Source organism: Drosophila virilis, chromosome 3 (genome assembly GCF_030788295.1).
Source record: "Drosophila virilis strain 15010-1051.87 chromosome 3, Dvir_AGI_RSII-ME, whole genome shotgun sequence".
Lineage (NCBI taxonomy): Eukaryota > Metazoa > Arthropoda > Insecta > Diptera > Drosophilidae > Drosophila > Drosophila virilis.
In genome coordinates, this window is record NC_091545.1 from 19,909,069 (window position 1) to 19,935,069 (window position 26,001).

Consider the following 26,001-nt stretch of genomic DNA (forward strand, 5'->3'; position numbering starts at 1 on the left):
AGCAAGGGGTTACATCACATAATCGGAGTTGTTTACCGAAAAACGCTTCGTTTGTAAAGTCAATCATATTTAAAGAATTTTTATTATATCTCGGCCAAATAATGTCCGATTTTGGAATGATAAACCATTTTGGACTCGTAAGGATCACTACTATCGATTGGTATTAGAAAAATGAAAATCTAATTCAACCCGTTTGATTTTTAATTTGATTAAATGGCATTCGTAGGAGTATATCATTCCATATTTCCTCAATTTAACCGAGATAATAAAACTAAACTAGTTAAAACAATGTCCGCGCGGACATATGTACTTGAGTACTTTTCTAACGTCATATGTCCGCCCAGCCCAAAAAATCAAAATTTTAGTATTCTGCCTATTTGCAACGCTTTCGCGAAATCTTCAATGTATATCTTTTTAAAATGGCACGTATTTAAATAAACAAGTTTTTCATTTTATATATTTCAGCCCAATCTGCGCCGCCCATTGACAGCATGTAATCAGTAAATGATCGCTATTTATGGTACCTAGTTGACCGATATATCCTTGGTTATTCCATATCATCGATATAGTCCTAGCGAACCTAAAGGACCGAGCTCTCGCAAAATACGCAAAACTTGGTCGAAAAATATGTATGCTTTTTTTTTTACAGCAGCCCGCCCCCTGGATGGTTTCTAGTTGACTAACATATTCTTGGTTATACCATACCATCGATATAGTCCTTGGGAACCTAAAGGATCAGATCCCTGCAAAATTTGCAATGAAATGGTCCAAAAACATGTATGATTTTTCTTTCAGGAGCCCTTTTACATTAGCTGCAACTGCAGCTGTTGTTTAACAGCCGCCTTACAGCACTCATTTTACATAGACTGCTAATGAACAGCACTCATTTTAATTGAGTTACATTTTTGCCCCTTAATGCTATGCAATGAAAATTTTTATTCAAACCATTCGTCGACCTTCTGGGCATTTCTGTTCGCCTGGTATTTGAGTGGAATTTTAGGGCAAATTTGGGGTGTAGCCGCCGACCAGGGCGCCCCGTGAGGGTATGCAATGAATTTTTTTCGGGCGCAAAAATTTTGTGCGTCGATCTTCTGGGCATTTCTGTTCGCCTGGTATTTCTGGGAAATTTTAGTTAAAATTTGGGACCCAGCCGCCGACGAGGGCGCCCCTTTGGGTATGCAATGAAATTTTTTCGGCAGCTAAAAATATTTCTTGTCGACGTTCCAAAACGACATAACTCCACGCGGAGATACGACGTTCCAAAACGAGATAACTTCGCGAGGAGATATGACGTTCCAAAACGACATAACTCCGCGCGGAGATATGACGTTCCAAAACGACATAACTTCGCGCGGAGATATGACGTTCCAAAACGACATAACTTCGCGCGGAGATATGACGTTTTGGAACGACATAACTTCGCGCGGAGCTATGACGTTCCAAAACGACATAACTTCGCGCGGAGATATGACGTTCCAAAACGACATAGCTTCGCGCGGAGATATGACGTTCCAAAACGACATAACTTCGCGCGGAGATATGACGTTCCAAAACGACATAACTACACGCGGAGATATGACGTTCCAAAACGACATAACTTCGCGCGGAGATATGACGTTCCAAAACGACATAACTTCGCGCGGAGATATGACGTTCCAAAACGACATAACTTCGCGCGGAGATATGACGTTCCAAAACGACATAACTTCGCGCGGAGATATGACGTTCCAAAACGACATAACTTCGCGCGGAGATATGACGTTCCAAAACGACATAACTCCACGCGGAGATATGACGTTCCAAAACGACATAACTTCGCGCGGAGATATGACGTTCCAAAACGAACAGTCGACCCTGGCGGGTATGCAATGGATTTCTAAAAACCGTTGATTTTTTAATTTTTAAATAAAAAACACGAATTCTCTCTTTTATTTTAAATTATTTATTTATTTATGTTTCACATAATAAAATTTCTTAATTATGTTTCTTAAAATTACACAAATCGAGCATAATTTATAATTTTAGCTTATTGAAACTTAAAATAACTATATCTGGCTTAATTAAAGTCCGATCCAGGAAAAATTTGATTTGTCAGTCGTGAACGTCCTTAGAGATCCTTGTAGTCCTTAATTTGGCATTCTGAAATGATAAAAACACATTTTAATTAAAAATATAAATAAATATATAAAAGTCGAAAAAAGGACATAACTCGCGCATGTCCTTGCAGATTTTCAAAGGACATGGTGCGTTAGGTTCCTATAGACCCCCTGCATCGATCTGCATCATAAAAATAAGGGGTCATCTAAGAATCATATGACTCGAAATTGGACTTGTAAAATTTCTGTCCCGGATCGTACGGAAATGGCCCGAAAACAGAAATCCTTAAATATCTCCAAAACTACAAGGACGATCTTAACGAAATTTGGCCAGTTTGTAGTACTGGTCACCAGAATTAATTTGACATATGACTTGTCAGGACACACAAGGATATGCTCGAGCTATGGCTTATTTTCTTTAAACAAAATTGTCCTTAAAACTTTTTTGTCTGAAGGACTTTCGTCCTTTGGGTTGTAAATTCTTCAATGGGAGGCTGAGGACTATCAACTGTCCAAAGGACTTTCCAAAAGTCCTTCAAATGGCAAATTTAGCCTGGAAATTTTCGATTTTGGCCAATTTTGCGACTAACCCCCTAGGATAAATTTTGATGAAATTTTGCAAATCTTTGAATGCCAATCGATAGTCTTGCTCTCTACGAGCTCAATGCGATATATCCTTTCGATATCCTTAAGGATTTGACCGAGTTATGGATAAATAAAAAATGTCCTTTTTCGAAAATAGGCCATATCTCGGAAACGGCAAGGACGATTTTGTTGTCCTTTGGACCGTTTATGGTCCTTGTTCATACGATGGGTTTGGAACAGGACTTGCCAGGATCCGAAGGGATACGGCCGAGTTTTGGCTTTGTTAATTTACGAACGAATTTTACTCAAATGTACGCTGTCTAAAGGACTTTTGTCCTTTTCAATATATATACTGAATTGGCCGGATAAGGACTAACGGTTGCCAAATGGACATCATGATCGACAAGGATATGGCCGACCTACAGCCTTTTAACTCTACAGACAAAAATCTCCTTCTCTTAGCTTCTTCAAGGACTTTCGTCCTTTATATTTCATATTCTAAGTAAGCAGAACAAGGACTAAATGTTGACCAAAGGACATCAGATTGGTCCTCCCTATATTTCCAGAAAATAATTCGACATCCGCTTAAGTAAGTCTAAGAATATTTAATTATAATACATAAAGCTTTCAAATGTTATAAAATTAAAAGGAGTGGGTTTTGTGTGCGAGTTTTTTTAAAAGGTTAAGTTTTGTTGATTCCTTGATGTCATATCCTAAGCCACGTTGCAGGGCTTGATGAGTTCGAGCTCCTTAATGTCCATGTCCGTCGCATTGTTTTGTTTTTTCCACTGGAAAGCCTTGCAGGCCACTTTGAATACATTTTGGATACTTCTGAGGGGCTTGAGGCTGCGCTTCCTAACGTCCACATATAATGCACTGTTCGTAGCATTCAGGAGCGATTCATAGACCATTGTGCTGACTGAACTTTACAAAGTGTGAATTTAATATGATGTTCACCTTACGGAATCTGTTCGTATTTATGGTATGCCAGCCTCAACAATCATCCCTCATGTGTATTTGATCAGCCAATCAACAATCACTTCGCTTAAGGCCAGTTTATTTTCCATTTATGCTACCTCTCAGAGTAACAGGTAGTCGAGGCACCTTTAAATGCACGTGTGTCAGGCTCGTTCGTCCGCTCCTAACTTCGGTTGAATATATTTATATTCTCTTCATTTCTTTTATTTGTATGGGTTTGCTTGCGGAGGAGTTCATTTTACGGACTCTCCGCATTTATTAATCATTTCATGGTTAATAGATTGACAGCGGAGCATGTAGCCCAAAACCCTCGTTAAACATATGCTGTCTGAAAAGTATACGAAATGCAGCTATTTGATCATGACAAGTTGTTTGAATATACGACCGTAGAGACCATTGTGGCTTATGGGTTAATGCATTGTGTTCAGTTTTCAAGCCTGTGTTACACAGCATTTCTATTCCATTTTGGGCGACAAAATTAGAGAAGGTTTTTATACTCTCTACCCACTAAAATATGGGCTGCAGATAAGTCCTTCAGAAAACTCCCTCTACCTTTCAGTTCAAGTTCATTACGGTTCAATTTCGTACTCATACCAACTCCGGAATGTTGGTTTCTTTTATTTAATTATTCTTGTAAATAAATATTTTCAGCGGTTAAGTATTTTTGGGGTATATATCCCCTGTAGCCTACAAAATAATATAATATCCTGGTTTCAGACAACACGCGCTGAATTCATGTGTGTTATGAGTTGTTTGCCAATTTGTATAAGAGGTTGGCGAACGAACCAATAAATAATAAGTATTACTTATTAATAGACAACGAGCTAAATTTACTCAGTCATATCCGCGTATATGAACTTAGACTGTATTCAAATTTAATATCTTTTAAAGAAATATAAGAGAAAAAGGGATATCAAATACGTTTGTACACATTTGGCAAACGGCTTTGCAGATATGTTAAAGAATATCTAGGAGAACAGAAAATAGATCGATACTGTTCTTCCTATAGAGCTCGACAAGATGCGGCTTGTTTAGCATCAGCGTACTGAATCCAATAAAAGCAGAGTATAATAAATGCAAGTTATGCGCAAAACAAGAATGGGGTTTTCTTCTAGCTCTAATTATTTATTTGCTTAAATTAAATATTTTACATGGAAGACAATGATTCTTAGCCTAAAAGTTACCTAACAAACAAACATGGAAGACAATGATTTTCGTATAAAAACTAAAGATACCCTATCATAAAATCACAATAATTTACAAATGTGCTAGTTGTGTTAAATGATTGTGCACAAGCACACAATCTATGCTAATATCACCCTGAGATTGCGGTCGTGCCAAGTGAATCACTATGCCCCACACTTGACTGGAGCAAGTGACACTTGGCCTTAAAGCTGACATCAATGTTGACGGATCGGCGAGCTGGTTAAGCCTGAACCCAACGGTCGAATCTCTCGCGCATTTGCTGCTCCTGCTGCTGCAGGCATGTCCCATCGGCGGAGGTCCAGAAGAAGGTGCCGCTGGTCGTGCGCGCAAAGTGCACCGGTATGAAAGTCTGATCGGGCTGCACAGGCACAACGCTTTGCTGGTCATCTTGCTGGACGATAATGGCCGCATTGTTGGGGCATTCGCGCAGATCGTTGAAGAGTCGCTGCTCCAGTAGCTCATTTGCCATGTTGTCACAGCTGGCAACCGAGTCTTTGCGCATGTCCTCCAACGATGAGTTGATCTCGTTCTGCGATTGAACTTCGGCGAGGGTTTTGCGTATGAGCTGCTTCTTCTTGATCAACCTCAGCAGTGGTTTGACAAGTTTCTTGAGGCTAAGCATAGCCATTGTATGTTGATCTGATTTTCGCTGCATTGTCGTGCTGGTCTCGAACTTGTATTCCCGCATGATGAAAGACATTGTAGGCGACACAAATTGATATTGTTGCAACAGGCGGACTTCTTGCCACGTTGCTGGTTCGAACTGTTCTGCTCTTTGGCCAGCGAAGGCTCTGCTTTTATACGATCTCAGCGCTGAGAGGCACCCAGGAGAAATGCCCGCTGCGCTCTCTCTCTCTCTCTCTGCTGTCAACCAATGAGAATGCGCCCTTGAGGCAGGTGGTTGGTTGCGCATCGGATGAGAGAACGAGAATCTCCGTTGGTGCATTTCCCAGATTTTTAAAGTGGATTTTTGGTTGGCATTTGCTGTTTCACAAAAGCGGCTTTCTAGTTGCCCCGTCTCTTTCGCTCGTTACCTGCCAAACACGAAATCCCAAAATCACATTCCAAACTCCCTTTGCTCGACACGAACGGACAAGTCGAAACAAGTCCGTAAATACCCGACCCTAAGTGCTGAGGATTTTAAAATTCGACACACTATCCGAAAATGGCAGGGAGCGAGAAACACAATAGTTGGCGTATCGCAAAGGCAATCTCTGTGCTGGAAAACCCAACTTGTTGGTCATTTCATTGAGACAGCACGAAAATCCCAATTCCTCGTCGTGCCCAACCTGTAGGTAGAAAGTAACGTATTTTCGGTGTTCCGGACTTAATGTGAGTTCTGAAGGTTAGTCAAAACGAATTAACACGCTATTTGGGAAGGAGCTGCCGCGTTGGCGTCGGTGTCGGCGTGGCAGGTATTGGGCAAACCCAACCGTTTGCATACACTGTTCATATACATTTGTATATTTGTTTGTCATTGTTGTTTTTAGGATCTGTCTGTTGTTGGTGCGTAAACAATTTACAACGCGGGTGATGCATTCTCGATGCTCAAATTTTCTAGAATTTTGTCGGCAAATTATTTTTGAGTCTTCGAATTGTTATTTGAGCATCCCCTTCGGAACACTACTTTCTTTCTTTTATTTTTTAACGGTTTTACACCAAGCATCCTTCAAATGGTAAAGAAGGGTACACTCAATTTGTGTGAGTGTGTGTGTACATATATGTACATACAGGAGTAAATATTGGCATCCACACATGCAAGTAAAATTTGATTATTGTTTGGATTATTCCACGCCGCATCAGCGGCAGTCGGTAAAAACATATTTCAGCTCCTGTACCGCCCATTGGCTTAGGGGTGGAGACACGAAATTTGGTTGTTGCAAAACCAAATAATCAACTCATAATCAACATTTTGCAAACAATTCTTAAAGAATTATATAATAAAATAATAGTATGTAGTGTAATTGTTATCATTCTCTGGATGCAATATAATATATATAGTAAACGGCATGCCCAACCTTATAAGGGTTTCAATAAGTCAATGTGGCTCTGCCCGTACGAGCGGGTATACCTCAGAGAATAAACACGCCCCCTAATTTTGGATGATTATAAGCAATAGGAAGATCAAGTTTATGCCTTTTTTTTTTCAATATCAAGACCTAGGTTGAGACGTATCTTGTAAAATGAGATATGTGGGTTTTATATATGTATGTACATCGATTCCGAATATTTTACTCCTCAGATTCCTCCAGCAATTTCCCGAGAGTAGTACAAACTATGTTAATACGCCACAATAAAGTCCTCAGCATTTTATTTGAATTGGATAGTTCACACAAAAGTTGATCAGGGTGCAGATCTTCTGACTACAGGATACCTTCCCGTCGGGCAATTTCGAGTAAGGCACTTCTTTTGATTTTCATCATGCACACTCCCTTCATTTTCAGAAAAGTGTTCTTTTCTATAGTTTCTTTATATCGCGAACTGTCGAGTATTGTCCGTTTTTGTAATTATTTGGATGTGGGTTCAATTTCGCCTATCTATCATGCCATCTCGCAGATGAGCGCTCCGTAAAAGATTCAAGTGATGGCAGTTATCCCTTCTTTACCGAGTTGCATTCGTTTTGGGTCATTTTAGGGTTCGTTTCATTAATTCCTCTTTTATCTTTTTTATGGGTTTGGTGTTTTTACCTGCGCATTCACCGCTGACCCTTGCACGTGTGCAACCTAGTGCCACCAAATCCAACAATACACAATCGAAGCACATATAAGAGAATGCATTGGAAAAGGGCAATTCAACAGAAAATAAAATCGTATCCAATGCAGCGTAATAGTAGCCTTCCGGAAACGGATTAAAATACCTTTTCCCTGAGGTTATTTTGAAACATATTTTCACTGTAACTTTTCGGCCCTTAAAATGTCTATTTGTAACTGGTTTGATTCTGTTTTCCAGATAAACATTAACAGATAAGTGAAAATTGCAATGTCTCGCCGACAATCAGAGATTCCTTATATAGTCATTTATATAGAGCTTTACAGAAATTCAAAATACTGTCGTGAAGTCCTATTCGATATGGAGTCATCAAACTTGACAGGAGAACTGGATTCGAGAACTCCTTCGAAGATCGCTCCAAATAGTCGCGTCCACAAGAATCGCTACATAAACATAATACAGTTTGAAATTCACTGCTTGAGATACATTTCGAAAGTATCTTTTCGACTTTATCTAACCGTTATTGTGGACAGAGTTTTGCGCAGTCTGCTGCACCCCACTGCGTACTTCTCCTTTTTCTGGATACGCCCAGACAGGTCGACTTATATGTAGGTATGTCAGCTACTCTTTGCCGAACAAGTGTGACAAATCGCACCCAAGATCTAAAAAAAATTTAGGAAAATTCAAAAAAATGTTTGCCATTCTAAGAATGTCAAACAAAAGGCAAGAAATTAAATCAAAAATGCAAAAATGCACTGGCGCCGGCGTCCTGCTGATTATTCTACCCAAACGTCTAGCGGACTCTAGGCTGTACGTGCAAACATGTCGAAATTACCTGTTCAAGTAAAGACTCGTAGGTAAAAGAGTAATTGGTGCAACTCACGTACCTTTTAAGGGCTATGTGCCCGAAAAGATAAGTACAGTCAAAGATACTTTCAGACTCGTAACTCGTGTGCGGCCTAAAAGCAAAATCATGTTGATAATGTTTTCGATTCGATCAACACTTTAGGACTCGTTAGCTATCGTACATAAGATTTGCATGGGATGGAATAGTACTTCATTTGTATTTCCATATGCACTTATCATGCATCTATTGTTGCACAAGTATTTTACAAGAATTTAATGTGCATTGAGCTAGCATATGGAACAGCTTTCATTGCTGATTAGTAAAGATTATTGGGGCAGGGCAAACACTTGCACCTCCGCTCTGAGACCTTCAAGACGGGAGCACTTGAAACGGCTGAGCTAAAAAACCGATATGTAATGAATACCAATGCGATGCAAAATAGTGTTCACTTTCCATTTAGCGGCACTTAATTTAAGAAACTGGAGCCACAGCCCTCGCCTACGGTTGCTGAGGTTTGTGTTATGAACTCCACTTGAGATCACAGCCCCAGACGCCTGTTGTCAAAGATAACAGCGGTCGGGACACCAGATCTCGGCTGTCGTGCTTGTAAAGTGATATTTACGAATGTATATTTCACTTCAATCTGTCGCCGTCGACCGACTATCCTAATTGTCAAGTGCTGCCTTAGGTCGTGTAAACGGATCAAGTTGCATTGCTGGCAATGAAAATCTTTGGGTTTACGTTACGTCCACGATTTGTGAAAAAGTTGGTTGCTATCTAGAACCCATTTGTCAATATAAGACAAGAGTTATTTACTCAAAAAGGGCCGACTAGAAGATGCTCTGTACTAAGCTTCAATCCTCATACATCAAAACCGCTGAAAGTTTATCTTCTGGAAAATAATATACATATAAACATTCCAGAAGTAAAGGAATTAGTCTAAATAGGATTTTGCACGTTGTATACGAAAACCTTATTGTCCTGCTTATCAGGAATATACATACATTTATCCCAGCCTCCGCTGTCGCGACATACCCTATTCTTTTACCCATGTTTCCCTATTACAGGGTATGCTGTTTAAGCGAAATCGACGAAATCAATAAGTACCAAGCCTTAAGCCACCAAAATAGTTAGTGTTCGAAAAAAAGAAACAAATTTTAACTAAATTGATGGCATTTTTTGGAATAAAACATCCCTACGCGTCGGCCACTTTTCTTTGTGAACACGTGTGCAAGGGTCTTCTATTTTTTTTTTCTTCTGCTCCTAATCCCAAGTTATGTCCCCTGCGGTGCCGAGTTTTATTGATTTGGGTTTTTCATTGTTTACTGAAATTTTCGGACAGCTCTGAGCTGTCAGTGTGTGTGTGTGTGTGTGTGTGTGTGTTCCTATTGAAGGGTATTACGATTTCTATGTGTTTTGTGTTATATACATGCAGCTCAAACTATATATACGCCAGACAATATATACATTTGTCTTTTGTTATTTTTAACGCTTATGCATGTGTGTAACCGATTCTAGGCTGACCACCGAATTAGAGGTTAACGTGATCGGATGAGGGAGTAGAGTATCAATACATTTGACTTGACAGTGTATCAGTGTATTTACTTAATATTATTAAGGATTATTAATATTATTATTATTTTGATTGCAAAGTTACAGGCTAAAACACATTATAGCCAAACGCTTACCTGCGAATCGAACCCGAATACTCTTCTTGTTTATAAATGTACACAGCTTGATGACTGCTAATTAGGAAAATAACTATTATGTCTAATTAAAATTGTACTTGTTTTTTAAGGACAATGAAAAAAGGAGTATATATTAGAGTTGACTGCGTTCAAGATAAAAATATTTATTTGTTATATGTGTGTTGTATGAAATCGTTTTGATCGCAGTGCTGATCTCACTATCACCATAAATTAACAAATGTTTATTTTTAAACATTTCTGTATATAACAAGATTACACAGAAAAAAAACAATCCTTGCAAGCATGTAGAGGGTGCAACAACATCTCAATTAGCGACTGATTATCTTTTCGATAAATAGAATCTACGAAGAGAAACTGTGTATATATTTACGAACGCAATGACAGCCGTTTATGCAACTAATTGTTGCTGAATAAAATTGTCATATATTAAGCAATAGAAAACTGGTAACTGGGATACAACATTTATATTATATTGTCCAATTGTATTTACATAAGATTGGGCAACATTTACTATAATCGAGCCACAATTATGGCATATACGGGAATGAGCAGCATTCAATCACAACAAAATGAAACCATATAACAAGATCTTATTTATTAATTTTGTAAAGAGAGAGATCAGCAATGGGGGACAATTTAAGAGATTATCACGTTAGGGCCTATTTTTTTGTATTTTTATCGCTGCTGAAAAAGGCATTTCAATTGGACTTGGCCAGGACTTTTGTTTGGCGGTCTTTGTGCAAACATGCGTTGTATCTGTAGAATTCCTTTATGCTCTCGGCTTTGTGCCTTGCATTCGAGTTCGGTTGAGTAGGCCATTATTTGGCCAGAATCTGTATTCTGGAGAAAACTGTTGTAAACAAGGAATATCTTTCTGTCGCTGTACATGTATACGAATTGCTGCAGCAGCAAATTAGAGCTCGTTAAAAGGCACACTTTTTTTCCTGATCGCCCCCGTTGGCTGCAGTAATCCCCTTTGTACGGCTTGAACGGATCACGTTTCAACAGATTCTACTGGACTCTTGCTGGCATTTTTCTGGCCATTAATAAGCCTGGTGGTTGGTGGCTGGTGACAACACGTGAAACTCCATGACGTCTCACTATGTTGGGCATACCTACCTCCAACCCTCCGATGCACAAAACGGATGAAAACATTGAAAACTTCCAAAAACGTGTTTACAAATATTTTCAAGGCGAGGTAAACAAAGGGCCTGCAAACTATTGTTACGAATGCATGACTTTCTGTACCGCCGACTGATGTCTCATGTTGATTTTTTGCAGTGTTGTTATTTCAATGTTTCAGTGTTGGTAAAGTACAAATTGAGCAGTTCGCGATCGGCTAACCTCTGCATCACTCAAGCGAAGTATTGAGCAAGGAATCAACTAAGAATAATCATATCGCATAAGTGCGAAAAGCATACATTTTTATACCCTGATTCTATTAAAACATTGAGTAAAAAGGGTATATTGTTTTTTTGCAAATATTTGCAGCTGGCAGAAGGAATGCTCCCTTCCTACCACCCCATAAACTATGTACATATCTTCTCGATCAGCACCAACAGCCGAATCGATCTAGCTATATCCGCACGTTCGTCTGTCGGTATGTATCACCGCAAGGATCTCAGAGTCTATAAACTCCCGACTCTATCTCTATAATATATGAGTAGTGCATATATACTGCAACTCCACATAAGTTATATATCTATATGTTCTCAAGTCTGCTTTCAAAAGTGAGTCTAAGACTCCTTCTTAACTTATGCAAAACCTTTTGGCATTTTCTGCTTAATTTTCCGACCGTTGTCCTTTGAAATGGACGTGCTTCTGTTATTTTAAGTTTTGTTAAAATAATACATTCGTGCTCTTCTCAATAGATTTGGTCTATTGATAACGAAGTACATATGAATGTAAAACTAAAAAGGAGCTCAAATATAATAATATGTTATTGTTAGATTATGTGTTCTTTTTCTCTGAAACTGATTGAAAGATTGCTACAAACAACCCACAGACAATGGCATGTCTCAATAGAATAGCACATATGAACAATCGAAAAGTAAACCTTCAATTTCAATGGGCAACCACTGCTTCGGCTTACCACTGAGGGCTGTTTGTGTGAATGTATCCTGGCCCTCGGTTATATGGGCATTCTGTTGGGTAGCCAATTTCTTTCAAACACACACACATCTTTGCCTTGTTTGTTTACCAGCTACGAGCTCATTGGTCCATCAGCTGACTTATATGTTTGGATATATATCAATTAACTACTGAGCTTGACATGCTTCATATTTATAAAAAATAGTTGTGGATTTAGGGGTCGTAATCGAAGACTAACTTGGATTATTTACAATACGATTATAAAATAAGCAAATGTGAAACAGAAAAGATCGTTCATTTTCAGTTATTTTCATAGGCAGTGCCTCAAAGAAAAAGTCAGAGCTAACAAAAAAAATAAAATGCTCTGGACAAATCGACCACCCCTCACCGAGCTTCACTTAAAAACATTCTAGCTTTCTAGCGGTGCAATATCCCTAAAACCCATCGCAAGCACCTCATTTCAGCTTCCTGGTTTCAGCTGTGCGTTGAAACAAACAATTTAATGTATAGGTATTATTTTTTAGATTTGGTGTACAATATTTTAATTATTTGCAAGGTAAAGATTGGGCTTGATCATGGCAAGCCATGGCTACAGAGAAAAGCGGTGATCAATTTGAACAAAATTAAGAGATTCCGGCTAATTTGCAGATCGACGTAAAGGTAAAGATGCACTCAAATAGGTAAATGGACGAAAGTAGTATGATAATTTATCTAAATATGTGATCTACACATGTAGAAATTTACATTTGTTTGATTTAATCTAAATGAAGTAAGCTCTCGCACGATCTCAGATAAATTGATCTGGTTTACCAAATTTGGTTAGAAAGTGTATCTGTGGTACGCATTAAGAACTGATGAGATAGGCACAGTTATTTAAAACTGCATCCAAATCGCAGCTCCTATCGCAAGAGATATCAACAAACACTTCAAGATGTCGAAGCCATGCTATACTCAAGCATGTGTATCACATTTTTATGCAGAACTGAGCTACTTACTCAGTTTTTATCTCTCGTGTGCAATCTTGTAATTCGCTGTTGACACCGGGACTCGTATTCATTCTCGGAGCTAAGTGCCCGGATTATCGGCATCAAGACTAGACGAGGCGAGACGGGACGAGATGAACCGAACCGAACCGAGGAGACAAACTTGAATTTATTTTGTTTTCGACTAAGAGCGTAAATATTTTAAGAGTTTTTCCTATTTTCTTTTCATTCTTTTAGATATGTTTGTGCTGATAAGATAAACAATAGACCAAGCATCAAATTACAGCAAACTCTTGTGTGTTGTCTCAATAAATATCCCAACCATTAGCATTCTTCGGCTGATTATGGGCAGCAAATAACATACTATTGTCAAAGATGAGTCCAAGCCGAACTCCAGACTATTTTTTTAACTTACACGCCAGATTGTGTTCAAAAATTCAGCAAAGCAAACATGTTACTATTGACACAAAATAATAATATATGAAAATATATATGTATATATATATACTAGCGAGTATCCCTGGCCAAGCATGTTAGACTTGTTGTGCCAACCTACCACAGTAAAGGGTCAAAATTTCATTAATATGTTCTCGTTAAGTTCTTATGTATGCCTTTGATAAGAAGTTTCCTAGCTCTTAATGTTTGGGTTATGCTCAGTCAGCCAGTCAATCAGTCAGTGAAGACAGACATAAATATATATTATTAATTACTTACTTGTGAATTCACACGCATGGTAATTTTTCTTCATCTATCAGCAGGCGGGATGCGAACTTTAAAATAAACAGAGCACTGCAAGAACAGAAAAATAAGATATTATGTTTATTATGCTTAAAACTGCAGCTTGGTAAAGCTTACTTGAATTAGTGAAGATTTATGTGGAGCACTTACACACATACATGTATGCATTCAAATACATACAAGCCAACATGCAATAGTTATACCAATACCAATTTTCTTAAAAGCCTTAGCCATAGCTACCAACTCCTCTCCTCCTTAGTTGAAGTCATCTCCTCTTTAGATGAAGCCATATCCTCCTCATGAATTGAAGACTATGAATCTAACTTAAGTTTATGAGAATCGTGTCATAGGGCATTAGTGAAGAATACGTTTTTTAAATTTAAATTTACAGCACAGCTAGAGATAATCTTGGACATGCATACAAAATATATGCATACATACAACACACACACTCACAGATGTGTGGAATCTTGAAGTTGATAAATAAACATTAGTTTATTAAAATTTTGATACAAATAAACGGATGGTTAATCATAAAGTTATGTACATTTGTTATTCGCAATTCTTCTATTCTTGCAAGTGCAATTTAAAAAATAGAACCGCCTTAGCCTGCACTTTTAGTAAGTACTATTTGAGCCGTGTGATGCCTGGCAACATCAACTAGGAATAATAACTTTGTACAATCGAAGTGGCCGTTACAATTTTAGAAAGTAGCTGTAAGCCATTTTAGAGTGTTTTGTATGTTGCACAGATGAGAATTGCAATTGGTCAAGGCAATAGCAAAAGAACAGCGCATAAGTTGCCGTAAAAAGATTCCCATTTAGGCGTTTGTTCATTCACTTCCGTTCGAAATGTTGAATTGGCATTTAAAATGCAACGTATTTGTAAGAAGTCGTGCGGAGCTATGCACGAGTGCTCGTCAATAAAATAAATGCCAAGATTTGCTTTTGCTATAGCTCTGCGGGTACTCACACTCGACAGAAGAGGGTACCACCATTGTCTCTGGAGTAGGCATAGCCATTCAGTTTTTCACACAATAGAATTTTATCTGCACATGCGTAACCAATGTCCAGTTTTCAAGCACAGTCAAAGACACAAATGCCCAAGGCGTGCATTCAAAGATCAGCGGGTCGGTCACCCAAACACATGCCTAGCATCCCTAAAGTACGAAAATAGTTATACTCAAGGAAAGCCACATGGAAGATGGATATTGCTTAAATGCTTTTTTAAGTCACATATGTGTTTTTAGAAACCACATTTCCATGTTAGATGCAGAGCACAAATGCTTGCACATATTTCATTTTGGGACAATGTATATATGTATATACCCAGTTTAGTCAGGGAAAGCGGTTATATAACTCTTCCTTTGATTAGAGTATATTGGTCCTTATTAATCGACTTGTTAGTCTGTTTGTTTTCAGTTTCCAATTATTGTCATACTACTTTGCATTATGCTTTTGGCTTAAAGCAATCATCAAAATTCTTGTATAAAAACCTTCTCTGTTTTATGAAATATCGAAAGAACACATGTAATTTACTGTCGTTACAAACATTTACATTTACATGTATCCATGTCCGGCTGTCTACCATTAGCTGGAATATGAATACGTATTGTGGATATGCTTCTAACAAATAAGCAGAACGAGTATAACTTCTTTCCCAATACAATAAAACAATGTCTTATAATATACTAGGAAGGCATATAAAATTATTGTGACTAGCTCTTGGCTCACTAAAAAGACTTCGGACTAGAGTTTTCGTACTTACAATTTTCCGCATCGATTCGTCTTATAGAGAACAAAATAATAATGGAAAAAATCCAATATAAAAACGGACTTCTCCAGTAAACTCGAATACTCTATCAAAAGTTCAGGTTCAGAGTCTACTATTTTGGCAATTAGTCAAGTTTGGCCATAAGGCCTACAAACTTGTCTAATCTAAATGCTCAACATGCGAAAAAAAACCTCTATTTAATCCACTTGAATCATTAAAATCCTTTCTTATAGCGCGTTTACATCCCTGATGAAAATTGTTTAGTTGATTGTGAGTCAGCTTAGCAAAGAGTTTTAGGTACATAATATACATTTGTTATAAAATGGGCCTTTCAATTGCCTATTTATGCTGTTAATTTTTTTCTATACAAACGGTAATTTGTGCGAACATCAAAGAAACCATGGCGAAGACCACCAAGCCAAATGAATTTTCCACTTTGATCCCGCCGTATCGAGGACCCTCATTGTAGTTGCTAATCGCACCAGGTGGCGGATGCGTCGGCTTGACAGAAAATATTGCTCCGGCGGCGTACCCGAAGTGACAAGAGAATAGTTTTGAGGTGTCTCTTTTCGTACGCTGCGCATTGTGAGAAAAGTAGCAGTTTCCTCCTTTTCGCCTGCCTTTGTGATTTCGCTTGTTCGAACATTTTAGGATACGTGTTGCACCTCTGTTTGCGATGGGCAAAACAAGGCAGCCCTTGATTTGCTTTTAAAGTGCCGTCGAATTTAGTAGAGCTGGGACCACCAGTAACGCTTTTTAAACTATAGATGATACCTGAACACATTGCTTTTCGAATATCTTCAACTTGGAGAAAGTTTTCGACCCTTGATTATTTTCATCAAAGTTGGTTTTTTAGCTAAAAAGTTATTACTGGTTCTTAGCTCGTTTAGATATAGCTTCAAAATAAAAAAAAATAAACATGATCATTGTCTCAACTAAATCTGAATATGATGAAAAGTCAATTTATCAATATTTCTGATATTTGATCCTAAAACTTTTACCATAACCTTACTCTTGCTCTCTTTTTGTCATAAAATATGCTTATTTTTGTGCGATTGTTATTTAGATTTTGGACATTTTTTTCTGCCATGCATCCTCATTGTTTTCGCTTCTCATATTTTTGGCTCCGACACACTGAATACATCCCACATACACATGTATCTACACCTCATACCTAATTACCTAGATGCGAGTGCGGCGATGTCGACAGCTGTGGCCCTTTTGCAACGGTTGATTGGTTTTCTAATAGGACTAATCCTGGCTGCGTTTTGCTTTTAAATTGATTCGTTTCAGTTGGTTAAGATTCAATAATGAGCTCATCTGCACATAGCCAAATCGTAGTCAAGTCGTTTGTTTGATTTGCCAATGTTCCAGGTGTTTGAGCAAGAAATTTCAATTTTTCCGCTAGTATTTTTGCCTTGTCATTTCTTTTCAATCAATTAAGGTGGTTGTCTCCTGTTTATATATTGCTTCCATACGAAAGGTGACTTAAATGTTTAATAAGCGAGTGAAGAGCCCTCGACTATAAAATATTCTGAACAAGTCTTTTTTATGCGAGCATTGAGAGACCTTATTAAGAGAACCTTATAAAGCTTTCATAATTATATTAATTTAACCTGCAAGCAAATATTTTTTTCTATTGATCGTGAAGAGCACTTCTTAAAAGTATAAAAATAAAAAATTAACATATTTGACTAGATTATGAATAAATTCATAAACTTCGTTGTTTTTCATTCAATACAATATGCGATCGCAGGTTGAGAATTGTCTACTTCCTGGAGAAAAAGCTCCCTAATTAAAATTTTTCCTTTTATTCTTACTCAGCTGCTTCTGCTTCTTCTTTTTTAGCCACACACTATAGGAAATCAATTTTTCGTAATTAACTCACGTGCTTAAAGTCCGATCTTCATAACATTTTAATGGCTTGGATACGCATACCAGAATGTTTATTTACAACATTGCAAGGCTTTACCTTTAAAAATTATATATTATTAAAAGGCGTGGAAAAAATAGAAAGTGAATCTGCTTTTAGCTATGAAAATGAATAGATATATTGAACAAATATCGATTACCAGTTCTTATAGTTTCGAAGATCGACGCGTTCATATAGCTTGATCTGCTTAGCTCAACGGTCTAAATCGCATTTTAATACAAATAAATATAATATAAACTCATTCAAAATAATATTTAGATTGATCAACATTATCAGATCGTGCTTTTGTCTATCTGTCTCTCTGCAGATGCAGTTAAATTCTGCACTCCAATTAGTTAGCTTACGAATAAATTATGCTGTGTAGAAACTGGAAAATTCGGTGGCGAATTGATGGACTTGTCGTATTTGTGTTATTGCAAGTATCGAGAAACTAAATCAATTTTACGCTAATATTATTCGTTCTCGAGCCCAAGTGCTATGAACAATTCTATTGGAATTGGATGACAAATTTAGGTAAGCGTTTAAATTAAAATTTTCACAGTGCGCACTTCGTTCGTGCCAAGTTCCATTTCGTATGGTTCGACTTTGAATAGTTTATCTTTGGTTACCTTACGAGCATACACAGGAAAGTGGGTACACATAAGTAGAACACAATATTATCGGATGAGAGCAATACATCGTCACCCATTTGGAACAAATTGATTTTCCTGAACGGGCGACAAAGTCGTCTACAGAAGATATTGTGCACAGTTTTTCTCGGGGTACGTGATCTTTGTACCATAATTAAGAATACGAAGGCTCATGCGTTGCAAATTGGAACTTGAAACAAAACATCCCAGTTGGCATGGGTACACGCCGGCCTAGGTATCTCCTTTCACACAGTGTGCACAATGGTAACCTGAGCATAAAGGAGGTACACGCCACATAGCTCGGAGATTTGTGATTCCTATTCGTACGTGCAGTTGTTTATGGGTTTTTGGGACTTGTCAATGCATTTGCTGGCTGGACTTTTTGACAGTTATTCATTTTATTTCTTAGAAATAAACCTATGTTAAATCAATTTGTTCCAAATCGTTGAAATTCAATTGCGAAGTCAGTTTCGTTTCAGCTGTTCGACACGAACTATTTCGTATTTTCACGCTCCTTTTACTACGGGCTTACCTCAAATAGATATTTAAGTGAAATAGTGGCGCGCTTATTTAAAATGTTACCGAGAAAATTGCAATTTTCACGATTATTTTAATTTGCCTTCTCTCTTCAATTGCCCAATTTACACATTTTACAATGACATTTTCCTATAGGTTATTTTGATGCTTGTAATACTTATATAAAGCGACGAAGTTATCATTGCGCTGTCGAGGATTTCAAATCTTTGCAGACATATATCATTACAAGGTATATCATATATGATTACAAACAAAAATTCTATTTCAGACCAATTGTTTCTATATCATTAAGCACCCAATATTTATAAAAGTGTGGGTGCGAGATGCAAAGTGTAGCTAGTAATTGCAAAGTTTGGGTGAGATATTTACGAAGTTTTGAGATATTTAGCAAGCCTATCGATCTGTTTGAGTCAATTATATAATTGGGTTCATTAGGGTTCATTTTAAACAAGATTACTTCAAATCTGAGACCAGGGTTTGCATAGAAACAAGCATACTGAAGTGTATGGCTATATCAACCTGACTTTCGATCATAGGCGATCATCGCTGTGATTTCACAATATCTATTGATTATCTTTGGAGTGATTCTATCTATTGCTTTAAGCGCCATTTTTGTGATTTAGTTTAAAGTCGACGGGTTTCTAACAATATAGAAACATGATATGTATATACTTAGCATGAATCCGTTAAATTTCCCAATTCGATGAATTTATATACACCTTGCTGTTGGTGATGTTTCTATTAACGAAAATATATTCCAGAATTCTAACATAAACATTACATTCAAATACGCTGCCATCTTCGCTCTATAGGCGGTGGTTAAATACTTTGAAAAATGATTGGCAAACATGATAATGTTGAGATCATAAAAAACTCATTGAAAAAAAGACTGTGAGCGAAAGGCCAACTAATCTTCGTCAAATCGCGATACATGTAAGAGATATCTCCAAGCCCCTCAACTAACTAATTCACAGAAATTCATGGATCGGTATTTTAGCCGGTTGATTCGAATCACTCTATCATAATTTCTTAACCAATTAAGAGCCTCATTACGATCGCTTGAAGTCTTTTATATCTAAACATTTCTGCTTATGATAATATGAAGCACATTTACTAAGTTTCTGAAAGGGTATTTAATATCCGGTGAGCCAAAGATATAAGTTGAGTTTTGTTGCCTTCATAGGTTTGTAAATATGCGTTGCGGGAGTAGTAGATGGTCAATAGTTGGTCAAACATTCTGCGTCAGCAAACATACATCAGAGGGAATAGTCCTCATCTACATATGTGCACAATCCATAAATATTTATTAATCAGATTGCCTCGATAGCATTTCTTCCTTGTTACTTATGTATGCACATATATATAAAAGATCAGTTATTTATATGTGAGCGAGCCCCTGACCTACAACCAGGTAAATTTCTTTACCTGCCGGAACACAAAATGAGGGATGAAAACTCCCGCAATTGCGTACGCAGTGTACACAGAAATTGTATAAAAGGCGAGCTCGGCAGCAAAGATCTATCATTCTTACTACAGCTCTTATACAGGCCGGATCAGTATAAATATATTTGTTGAAAAATGATTGGCGAAAACATTCAACACGGAAATACCGTCGAGTTTGCCGAAAAAAGATCTTCTACGGGTGCTGTTGTGAACCTGAAGAAACTATTGAGGACGGTTACACGCATTTTCAATCTATCAAAGCCCAAAAATATGGCAACGGATGAGACCGGCATCAAATCTTCAGCATTTGCGACAGAGGAGGAACTTCAAAATTGGCTCAACGAACAGCTCGAACTGAAAGAGATGTCGCTACGCTAATGGAAATCTGCAGAAGTTCCGGACAACCTGTGATGGGACTTGTGTTGCGGCACGATTCCGAAATCGGCGAAAGGCTTTAAATAAGTTCTGTGATAGCGAGAGTACGAGACTGAAATCATGGCTCTTGCCATTTGTACAATATTAATAGCTCTTTAATTAGCCTAAGTACCTGATCATTGTCTTCCATCAGCTTTAAGTAATTGTCTTCATGAATAAAATCATATATTGACAAAAAATATGTCTGTTGTTTTGGTTTATATCTTTTTACAAATTATGTTTGTCGAATTTAAGGAAACTATATTTGGAATTAGATTCATGTGTTTACTAAATGAATATTCTGAGTAACTTAAATAGAGAGCAATCTTTACAGAAAATAAGTTTCTTTAAAATTGAGTTCCTTGCAGCTATAATGGAAACTATACTTGGAAATATATTCCCTAGAACTAATTCATTTTAATTATAATTTTCCCATTTCTAACCCATTAAAAATGTTCATGAATTGGTAAAATCCAAAAGGCGCCGCTCACCTCTATTCAACATCAACTGATTCGATCGGACATAACTATATGCCTGCCTGTCTATATGGGCTCAGAGATATCAGAGTATATAAAAGTTAGAATATATGTACATATAAAAATTCCCATATACCAAAAGCAGCTTAGGTCTATTACATATTATATTATTTATGGCTTACCCGAAATCAATAATAATCCAGCTTCAAACAAATACAGAAATTAATCAAAAATATGTGTGTGTTAATCTGTGTCCCGGAGCTGGACACCTTCCAATCTAATACTGTCCAAAAACAGCACTCATGATTTTTATATGTGCACGAAAGTAAGCCGAAATTGATGCAACAAAACTTTAACTAAAGCACTTTCACATGTTTGCCTAATAAGCCTCCTTCGTGTATTTAAAAATAGCGCCAATATTAATCGGGATGCCAACTGAAATAAAAGCGGTATATGGTAAGATTGGTCACACTTAAGTATCGTTTACAGTATCGCTAAATATCGTAGAACAATCGATAGTACAATTATTTTCTCGGTCTGCCAACCTGCGTTACAACTTTTCAAATTTGAATTTTGAGCCAAACGTACAATTTAAAAACCAAAGTCTCGAGCAATTAACTTATTTTCAACTGTTTACGTTCTAAGTTAATGCCAAATTTATGACTAGGCTTAATTTTAAATAATATTTACATTACTGAAGCTCGTATTTGTTGAGTTCCGTAAAGATTTTTAAAAAACAGAACATTTTGCCATGCAAGAACTTAAAAGAGCTACATGATAAAGTATGCAGCTACATGCTAACGTATGTAGCTCTTTTAAGTTTAAGTAACATGTTGATAAGATATGAAGCATTGTGAAACTTACAAATGCCCAGTAAAGTCAAGATTTTTTGAAAAGCAACAAAGCTTTTCATACAATAAACTTATTTTGGAGTATTCGTTCCTATGGCAGCTATAAGATAAAAGAGATACAGAGGAACAGTTATATCGGATGTTGATCCTGATCAAGAATACATATTCATGTATTTATACACACTCATGCATTCTTGATCAGCATCAAGACGTCGCCCGTCTTCTTCCACGCGTTACACCATTTTTTTAACAAAATTATAGTATCCAAAACTATATAAAAAATTTAATTAAAAAAAAAGTGCACATCAAAGATAGAAAGTTATTTAAAGAGCCGCTCTCAAATTCTGAATTTTTAGTTCCTTGACTGCGGCAGAAAATATTGAACATATTTAATTTGTCAACTTTTGGGGTGGTCAAAGAAACTTGTTACGAACTTAAGAAAAAATTAAAGTGAAAACTTAGTATGCGCAATTACAAATAGTACAAACAAGTTGACCGCAAATTGAAATATTGATTGGTTTGTTAAAACGGTTTATTTTTTTTTCAACGCTTACATTAAAAATTGCATTAACAATATATATTGAATATAATTTTTTATAAGTAATGCTTCATTATATTCAATATATGTTTAAGTGCACTTAGTTTTCAATATTTATGTGTCGTGTGGGTGTGTTAAGGTTCCTGTCTATTACCGCGATTCTTGAAAAATATGGGACTTCAATGAGAGCGCATTTGGAAGATGATATGTAGGAAGTCTGTATAAGAGCTTTAGATTCGTGAATGCATTCATATTGTATAGTATAGTTACAGTATCCACCAGTGGCATTTAAGTCTGTTCTAGTTACCAACTTAATATCCATAAAATAAAACATATATATATATATAGTATAAACGGAGGACAAATGCGGAACACAACATTAACGGAAGATTGGGGAATGGAAGCCAAGTTGGGTGCAACGGAACTGCGCACACACATAGTTATCTATGGGTGTTACCTTTTATATCATAATAATTTGGTTTGAATTTACCAGTGAAACGGAAATTTGTTCTAGTTTTGTTATAGCAAGAGTCATCGATCAATTCTTGGGTTATCTAATATAATAAGCCAATGGGATGCTGGCCAATTGGTATTGTGTTAAAAAAGCAAGCGAGGCTGCACAACCCGAATACCCGTGGGAGAATCTCTACTGATAATCGACGGAGTCACTGTCCAGCACCGTTGAAGATACCTGCGAGATGCGCCGATGCCAGTAGTCCTGATAGCTCGCATCGTGTTGTGCAGCAGAGCGCCACGGTGGCCATTTCAGCTATTCCTCGACAATGTCCCACACCATGAGCGAAGCGTCTGTGCCACCCACAGTGATGAGTGTGTGATCTCCGCATAAGAATCGCACACAGGCCAGCATGCCCGAGTAGACCTTGGACTCGTGGAATTCGGCACGGGGCGAGATGCAGGGATATCTGTCAATGACGAAGGCGTAAAGGTTATCATTAGCGTTGGTGCTGAGAGGCTCTCGGCTTACCTGAACAAACGTAAATACCCCTCCGCGTCACCTGATGCGAGCATATCGTGTGCCGCGGACCGACTGCAGGTGGCTATGATGGTATTGGCGCTGCTGTAGTAGCGATTGCTCCACTGGCCGGCAACCAGGAAGCCCACTGTGCAGTTGTTGGTCAGCCACTTGACATCTTTCATTGCAATGGGACTGCGCTCCGGAGATAGCGACTTGGCGTCCCAGAATAGTAAGTCAAAATCAATGGTCACGGTCTGAACAAAGTTGCCGTCCATACTCCAATCCAGGTGTGTCAGCGGCTGCGAGCCGCGTATCTTGTTGACCTTCTTGTAGGAGAAACCGTCGCGCGAGACACGGAAAAGGTAAATGCTTCCGTTTTGCGAGCCCATGGCAATCATATCGCCGACTGCGAAAGCAGACAGCAGCAGTTAGATTAAGCGAGACAGATTATATTCTATCGCCATACATACCCTGATTAAAGGACACACAGTTCAGAGGTGAGCCGCATACACGCAGCGTCAGCATCACCGCCCCGTTGTCACAGTTGATGACCAGCAGGTGGCCCTCGGTGCTGCCAGCAGCTAATGCCGTGCCAAACGGATGGAAGGCCAATGCCACGCACTCGTAGCCCGTTTGTATGGTCCAAATGAGTTTGTTCTTGCGCCAGAGCGCGACATGCTTGTCATGGCCAGCCGTGGCATAAAGCTCATCCTCGGGATGCGCTGCGAGGCCCCACAGCTGTCTGCCGTGACCGAAGACGACTTGCGTAAAGCGTCGCTGCAGCGAGCCCTCCAAGATGTTGTTTCGCGTCGTACCCACGTAGATGTTGCCATCGTTGCGGCCTGGCCGCTGTGGGTAAATTGTGCGCACGCCACCGGCCGCTTCGGGAAGCTTGAAAAGCACCACAACGATTATAGTCCATAGATGTTAAAACAATGAAGCACATTTCCTACCTTTGTGTCCGCAATTTTCTTGTAATTTTGCAGCGAGTCCCAGGCAGCAATTTTGCGATCCTTTTCACCACCCGACAGCAAAGTGCCCTCGCCCAACATAATCAGGCAGCCGATGCCCTTGTTGTGGGCCTCGAACTCGGTGCGCACAAAATAGGCGCCATCAGAATCCACGGAGTATATGGTAATGAAGCCGTCGGAGTCGGCGGTAATCACATCGCCATCCGGCTCGAACTGAACGCTGGTAACGTGTGAGCGCGACGGCTGCTTGACAATGTCTGTGCGCTCAAAGAAACCATCTTTGCGACGGTGCCAGAAGGCCAAATGACCACGTCCGTGGGTAATGATTAGATTATCGTCCAACGGATGGAAAGCGGCGCCGGACAAGCCCTCCTGCAGAGTCTGCCAGTATGAGAATAAAAATTATTCCTTAATGTCAAAGAGGAATGTATATTTTGAGCAACTTACGGCCACTTTGCCCAACAGGTGGCCCCATTGCCACTGCCAAACGGATAGGATGCTCTCCCGGCCGCTGTCCACGGCAAGAATATAGCTGCCGCCGTTCTGAAAAGTGTTTTGTGTAAGTCTTGTTGGTCAGTTAATTTAAATTTGTAGATTTTTACCAGTTGCGAGAAAGCCACCGCGGTTACGCCAGTATCCAGCTCGCCCATTCCAAAGACGTAGAGCGTCTGCAGCGACTCGGTGCTCCAGATGCGGACATGCGCCTGCGACTTGCGATCCCGCCCGGCTTTCTGGCCAGATGCCACCAATTCGCGAGAGGGATGCACATCCATGCTGTGTGGTTTTGGGTAGGCATTATATAAGATCCGGATTGAGTTTTCGACAACTCCCACTTACCACATTATGTCCTCGGTGTGGCCTGTGTAGTGTCGCTGCGCATCCTCGTCGCGATCGAAAAGCACCGCCACAGCTGCCACATAGTAGAGGAGCTCTCCCGTTGGCAGCACCCACAAGTTGCGGCGTGCATCGATGCCTCGATAGCCGTGGCTAAATGGAGATCGGGCCGGAAGAGGAATCAGTATTCATGCGTTGAGATTCATCGTGGGTAATTAACTACTTACACCCACTGGAGCTGTAATTTCTTGTCTGGAGGCGAGTTCTCTGCCGGCGCATGGTGCACAGGGGGATAGAAAGTGCGCCGCAAGCCGCGTATGGTAACTTTCGTGGGCTCCTCTTTCATGATGTCCAGCATGGTGTACTCTCCATTCGGCCTCAGTATCTCGCTCTCCGGCGCATAGAGTATGCGCGGCCGGCTCTTGCTGCGTGGCCGCGTGCCACGCAATGGAACCTTCGGCAACTCCTCCGTGGGCAGGATGGGAGCAGCGGCTACCACCGAGGGGCGTGAGCGCGAGCGTCGAATTGGCGAGCCGGCGATCAATGCCGTCCCAGTAGCCAAATAGAATGTGTCCACGTCGGCAAACTCGTTGCGCAGCTGCGAAAAGCTGCGTACCTGCAAATGTGTGATATTTAGCAGGGATTTTATTTACGTATTTATAGTATGTGTATGTCTATGTTAAT

The 26,001-nt window shown here is 38.9% G+C and overlaps 2 protein-coding genes and 1 long non-coding RNA gene across 4 annotated transcripts in view; all 3 read right to left on the reverse strand.

Moving 5' to 3' along the window:
• Positions 1-1,967: 1,967 nt before the first annotated feature.
• On the reverse strand, positions 1,968-22,206 carry LOC138911152 (uncharacterized). The gene is made up of 3 exons (XR_011416517.1): positions 21,330-22,206; positions 13,919-13,993; positions 1,968-2,139 (listed from the first exon to the last, which is right to left on the reverse strand). It is a non-coding gene; the product is annotated as an uncharacterized lncRNA (long non-coding RNA).
• Tom (Twin of m4) lies at positions 3,267-5,639 on the reverse strand. Its single transcript, XM_002047960.4, has one exon. The coding sequence runs from the start codon at positions 5,563-5,565 to the stop codon at positions 5,086-5,088; it is 480 nt and encodes a 159-aa protein (XP_002047996.1). The 5' UTR covers positions 5,566-5,639; the 3' UTR covers positions 3,267-5,085.
• Positions 22,207-22,327: 121 nt separating the features above from the next.
• The window catches only part of DCX-EMAP (Doublecortin-domain-containing echinoderm-microtubule-associated protein), a 34,196-nt gene continuing 30,522 nt past the window's right edge, over positions 22,328-26,001 (reverse strand). The window contains exons 4-11 of one of the 2 annotated variants that reach the window (XM_002047962.4): positions 25,545-25,933; positions 25,321-25,470; positions 25,086-25,257; positions 24,931-25,026; positions 24,466-24,864; positions 23,983-24,403; positions 23,522-23,918; positions 22,328-23,459 (exon numbers count right to left, since the gene is read on the reverse strand). In XM_002047962.4, coding sequence (XP_002047998.2) covers positions 23,306-23,459; positions 23,522-23,918; positions 23,983-24,403; positions 24,466-24,864; positions 24,931-25,026; positions 25,086-25,257; positions 25,321-25,470; positions 25,545-25,933 — 2,178 coding nt within the window. In that variant the 3' untranslated portion in view covers positions 22,328-23,305. The remainder of the gene's footprint in view (positions 23,460-23,521; positions 23,919-23,982; positions 24,404-24,465; positions 24,865-24,930; positions 25,027-25,085; positions 25,258-25,320; positions 25,471-25,544; positions 25,934-26,001) is intronic. The other variant, XM_032435465.2, reaches the window with a different exon arrangement.

Bases quoted from the DNA above. Each gene is read 5' to 3' on its own strand.
- Tom (XM_002047960.4), bottom strand. From the start codon at position 5,565: ATGTCTTTCATCATGCGGGAATACAAGTTCGAGACCAGCACGACAATG.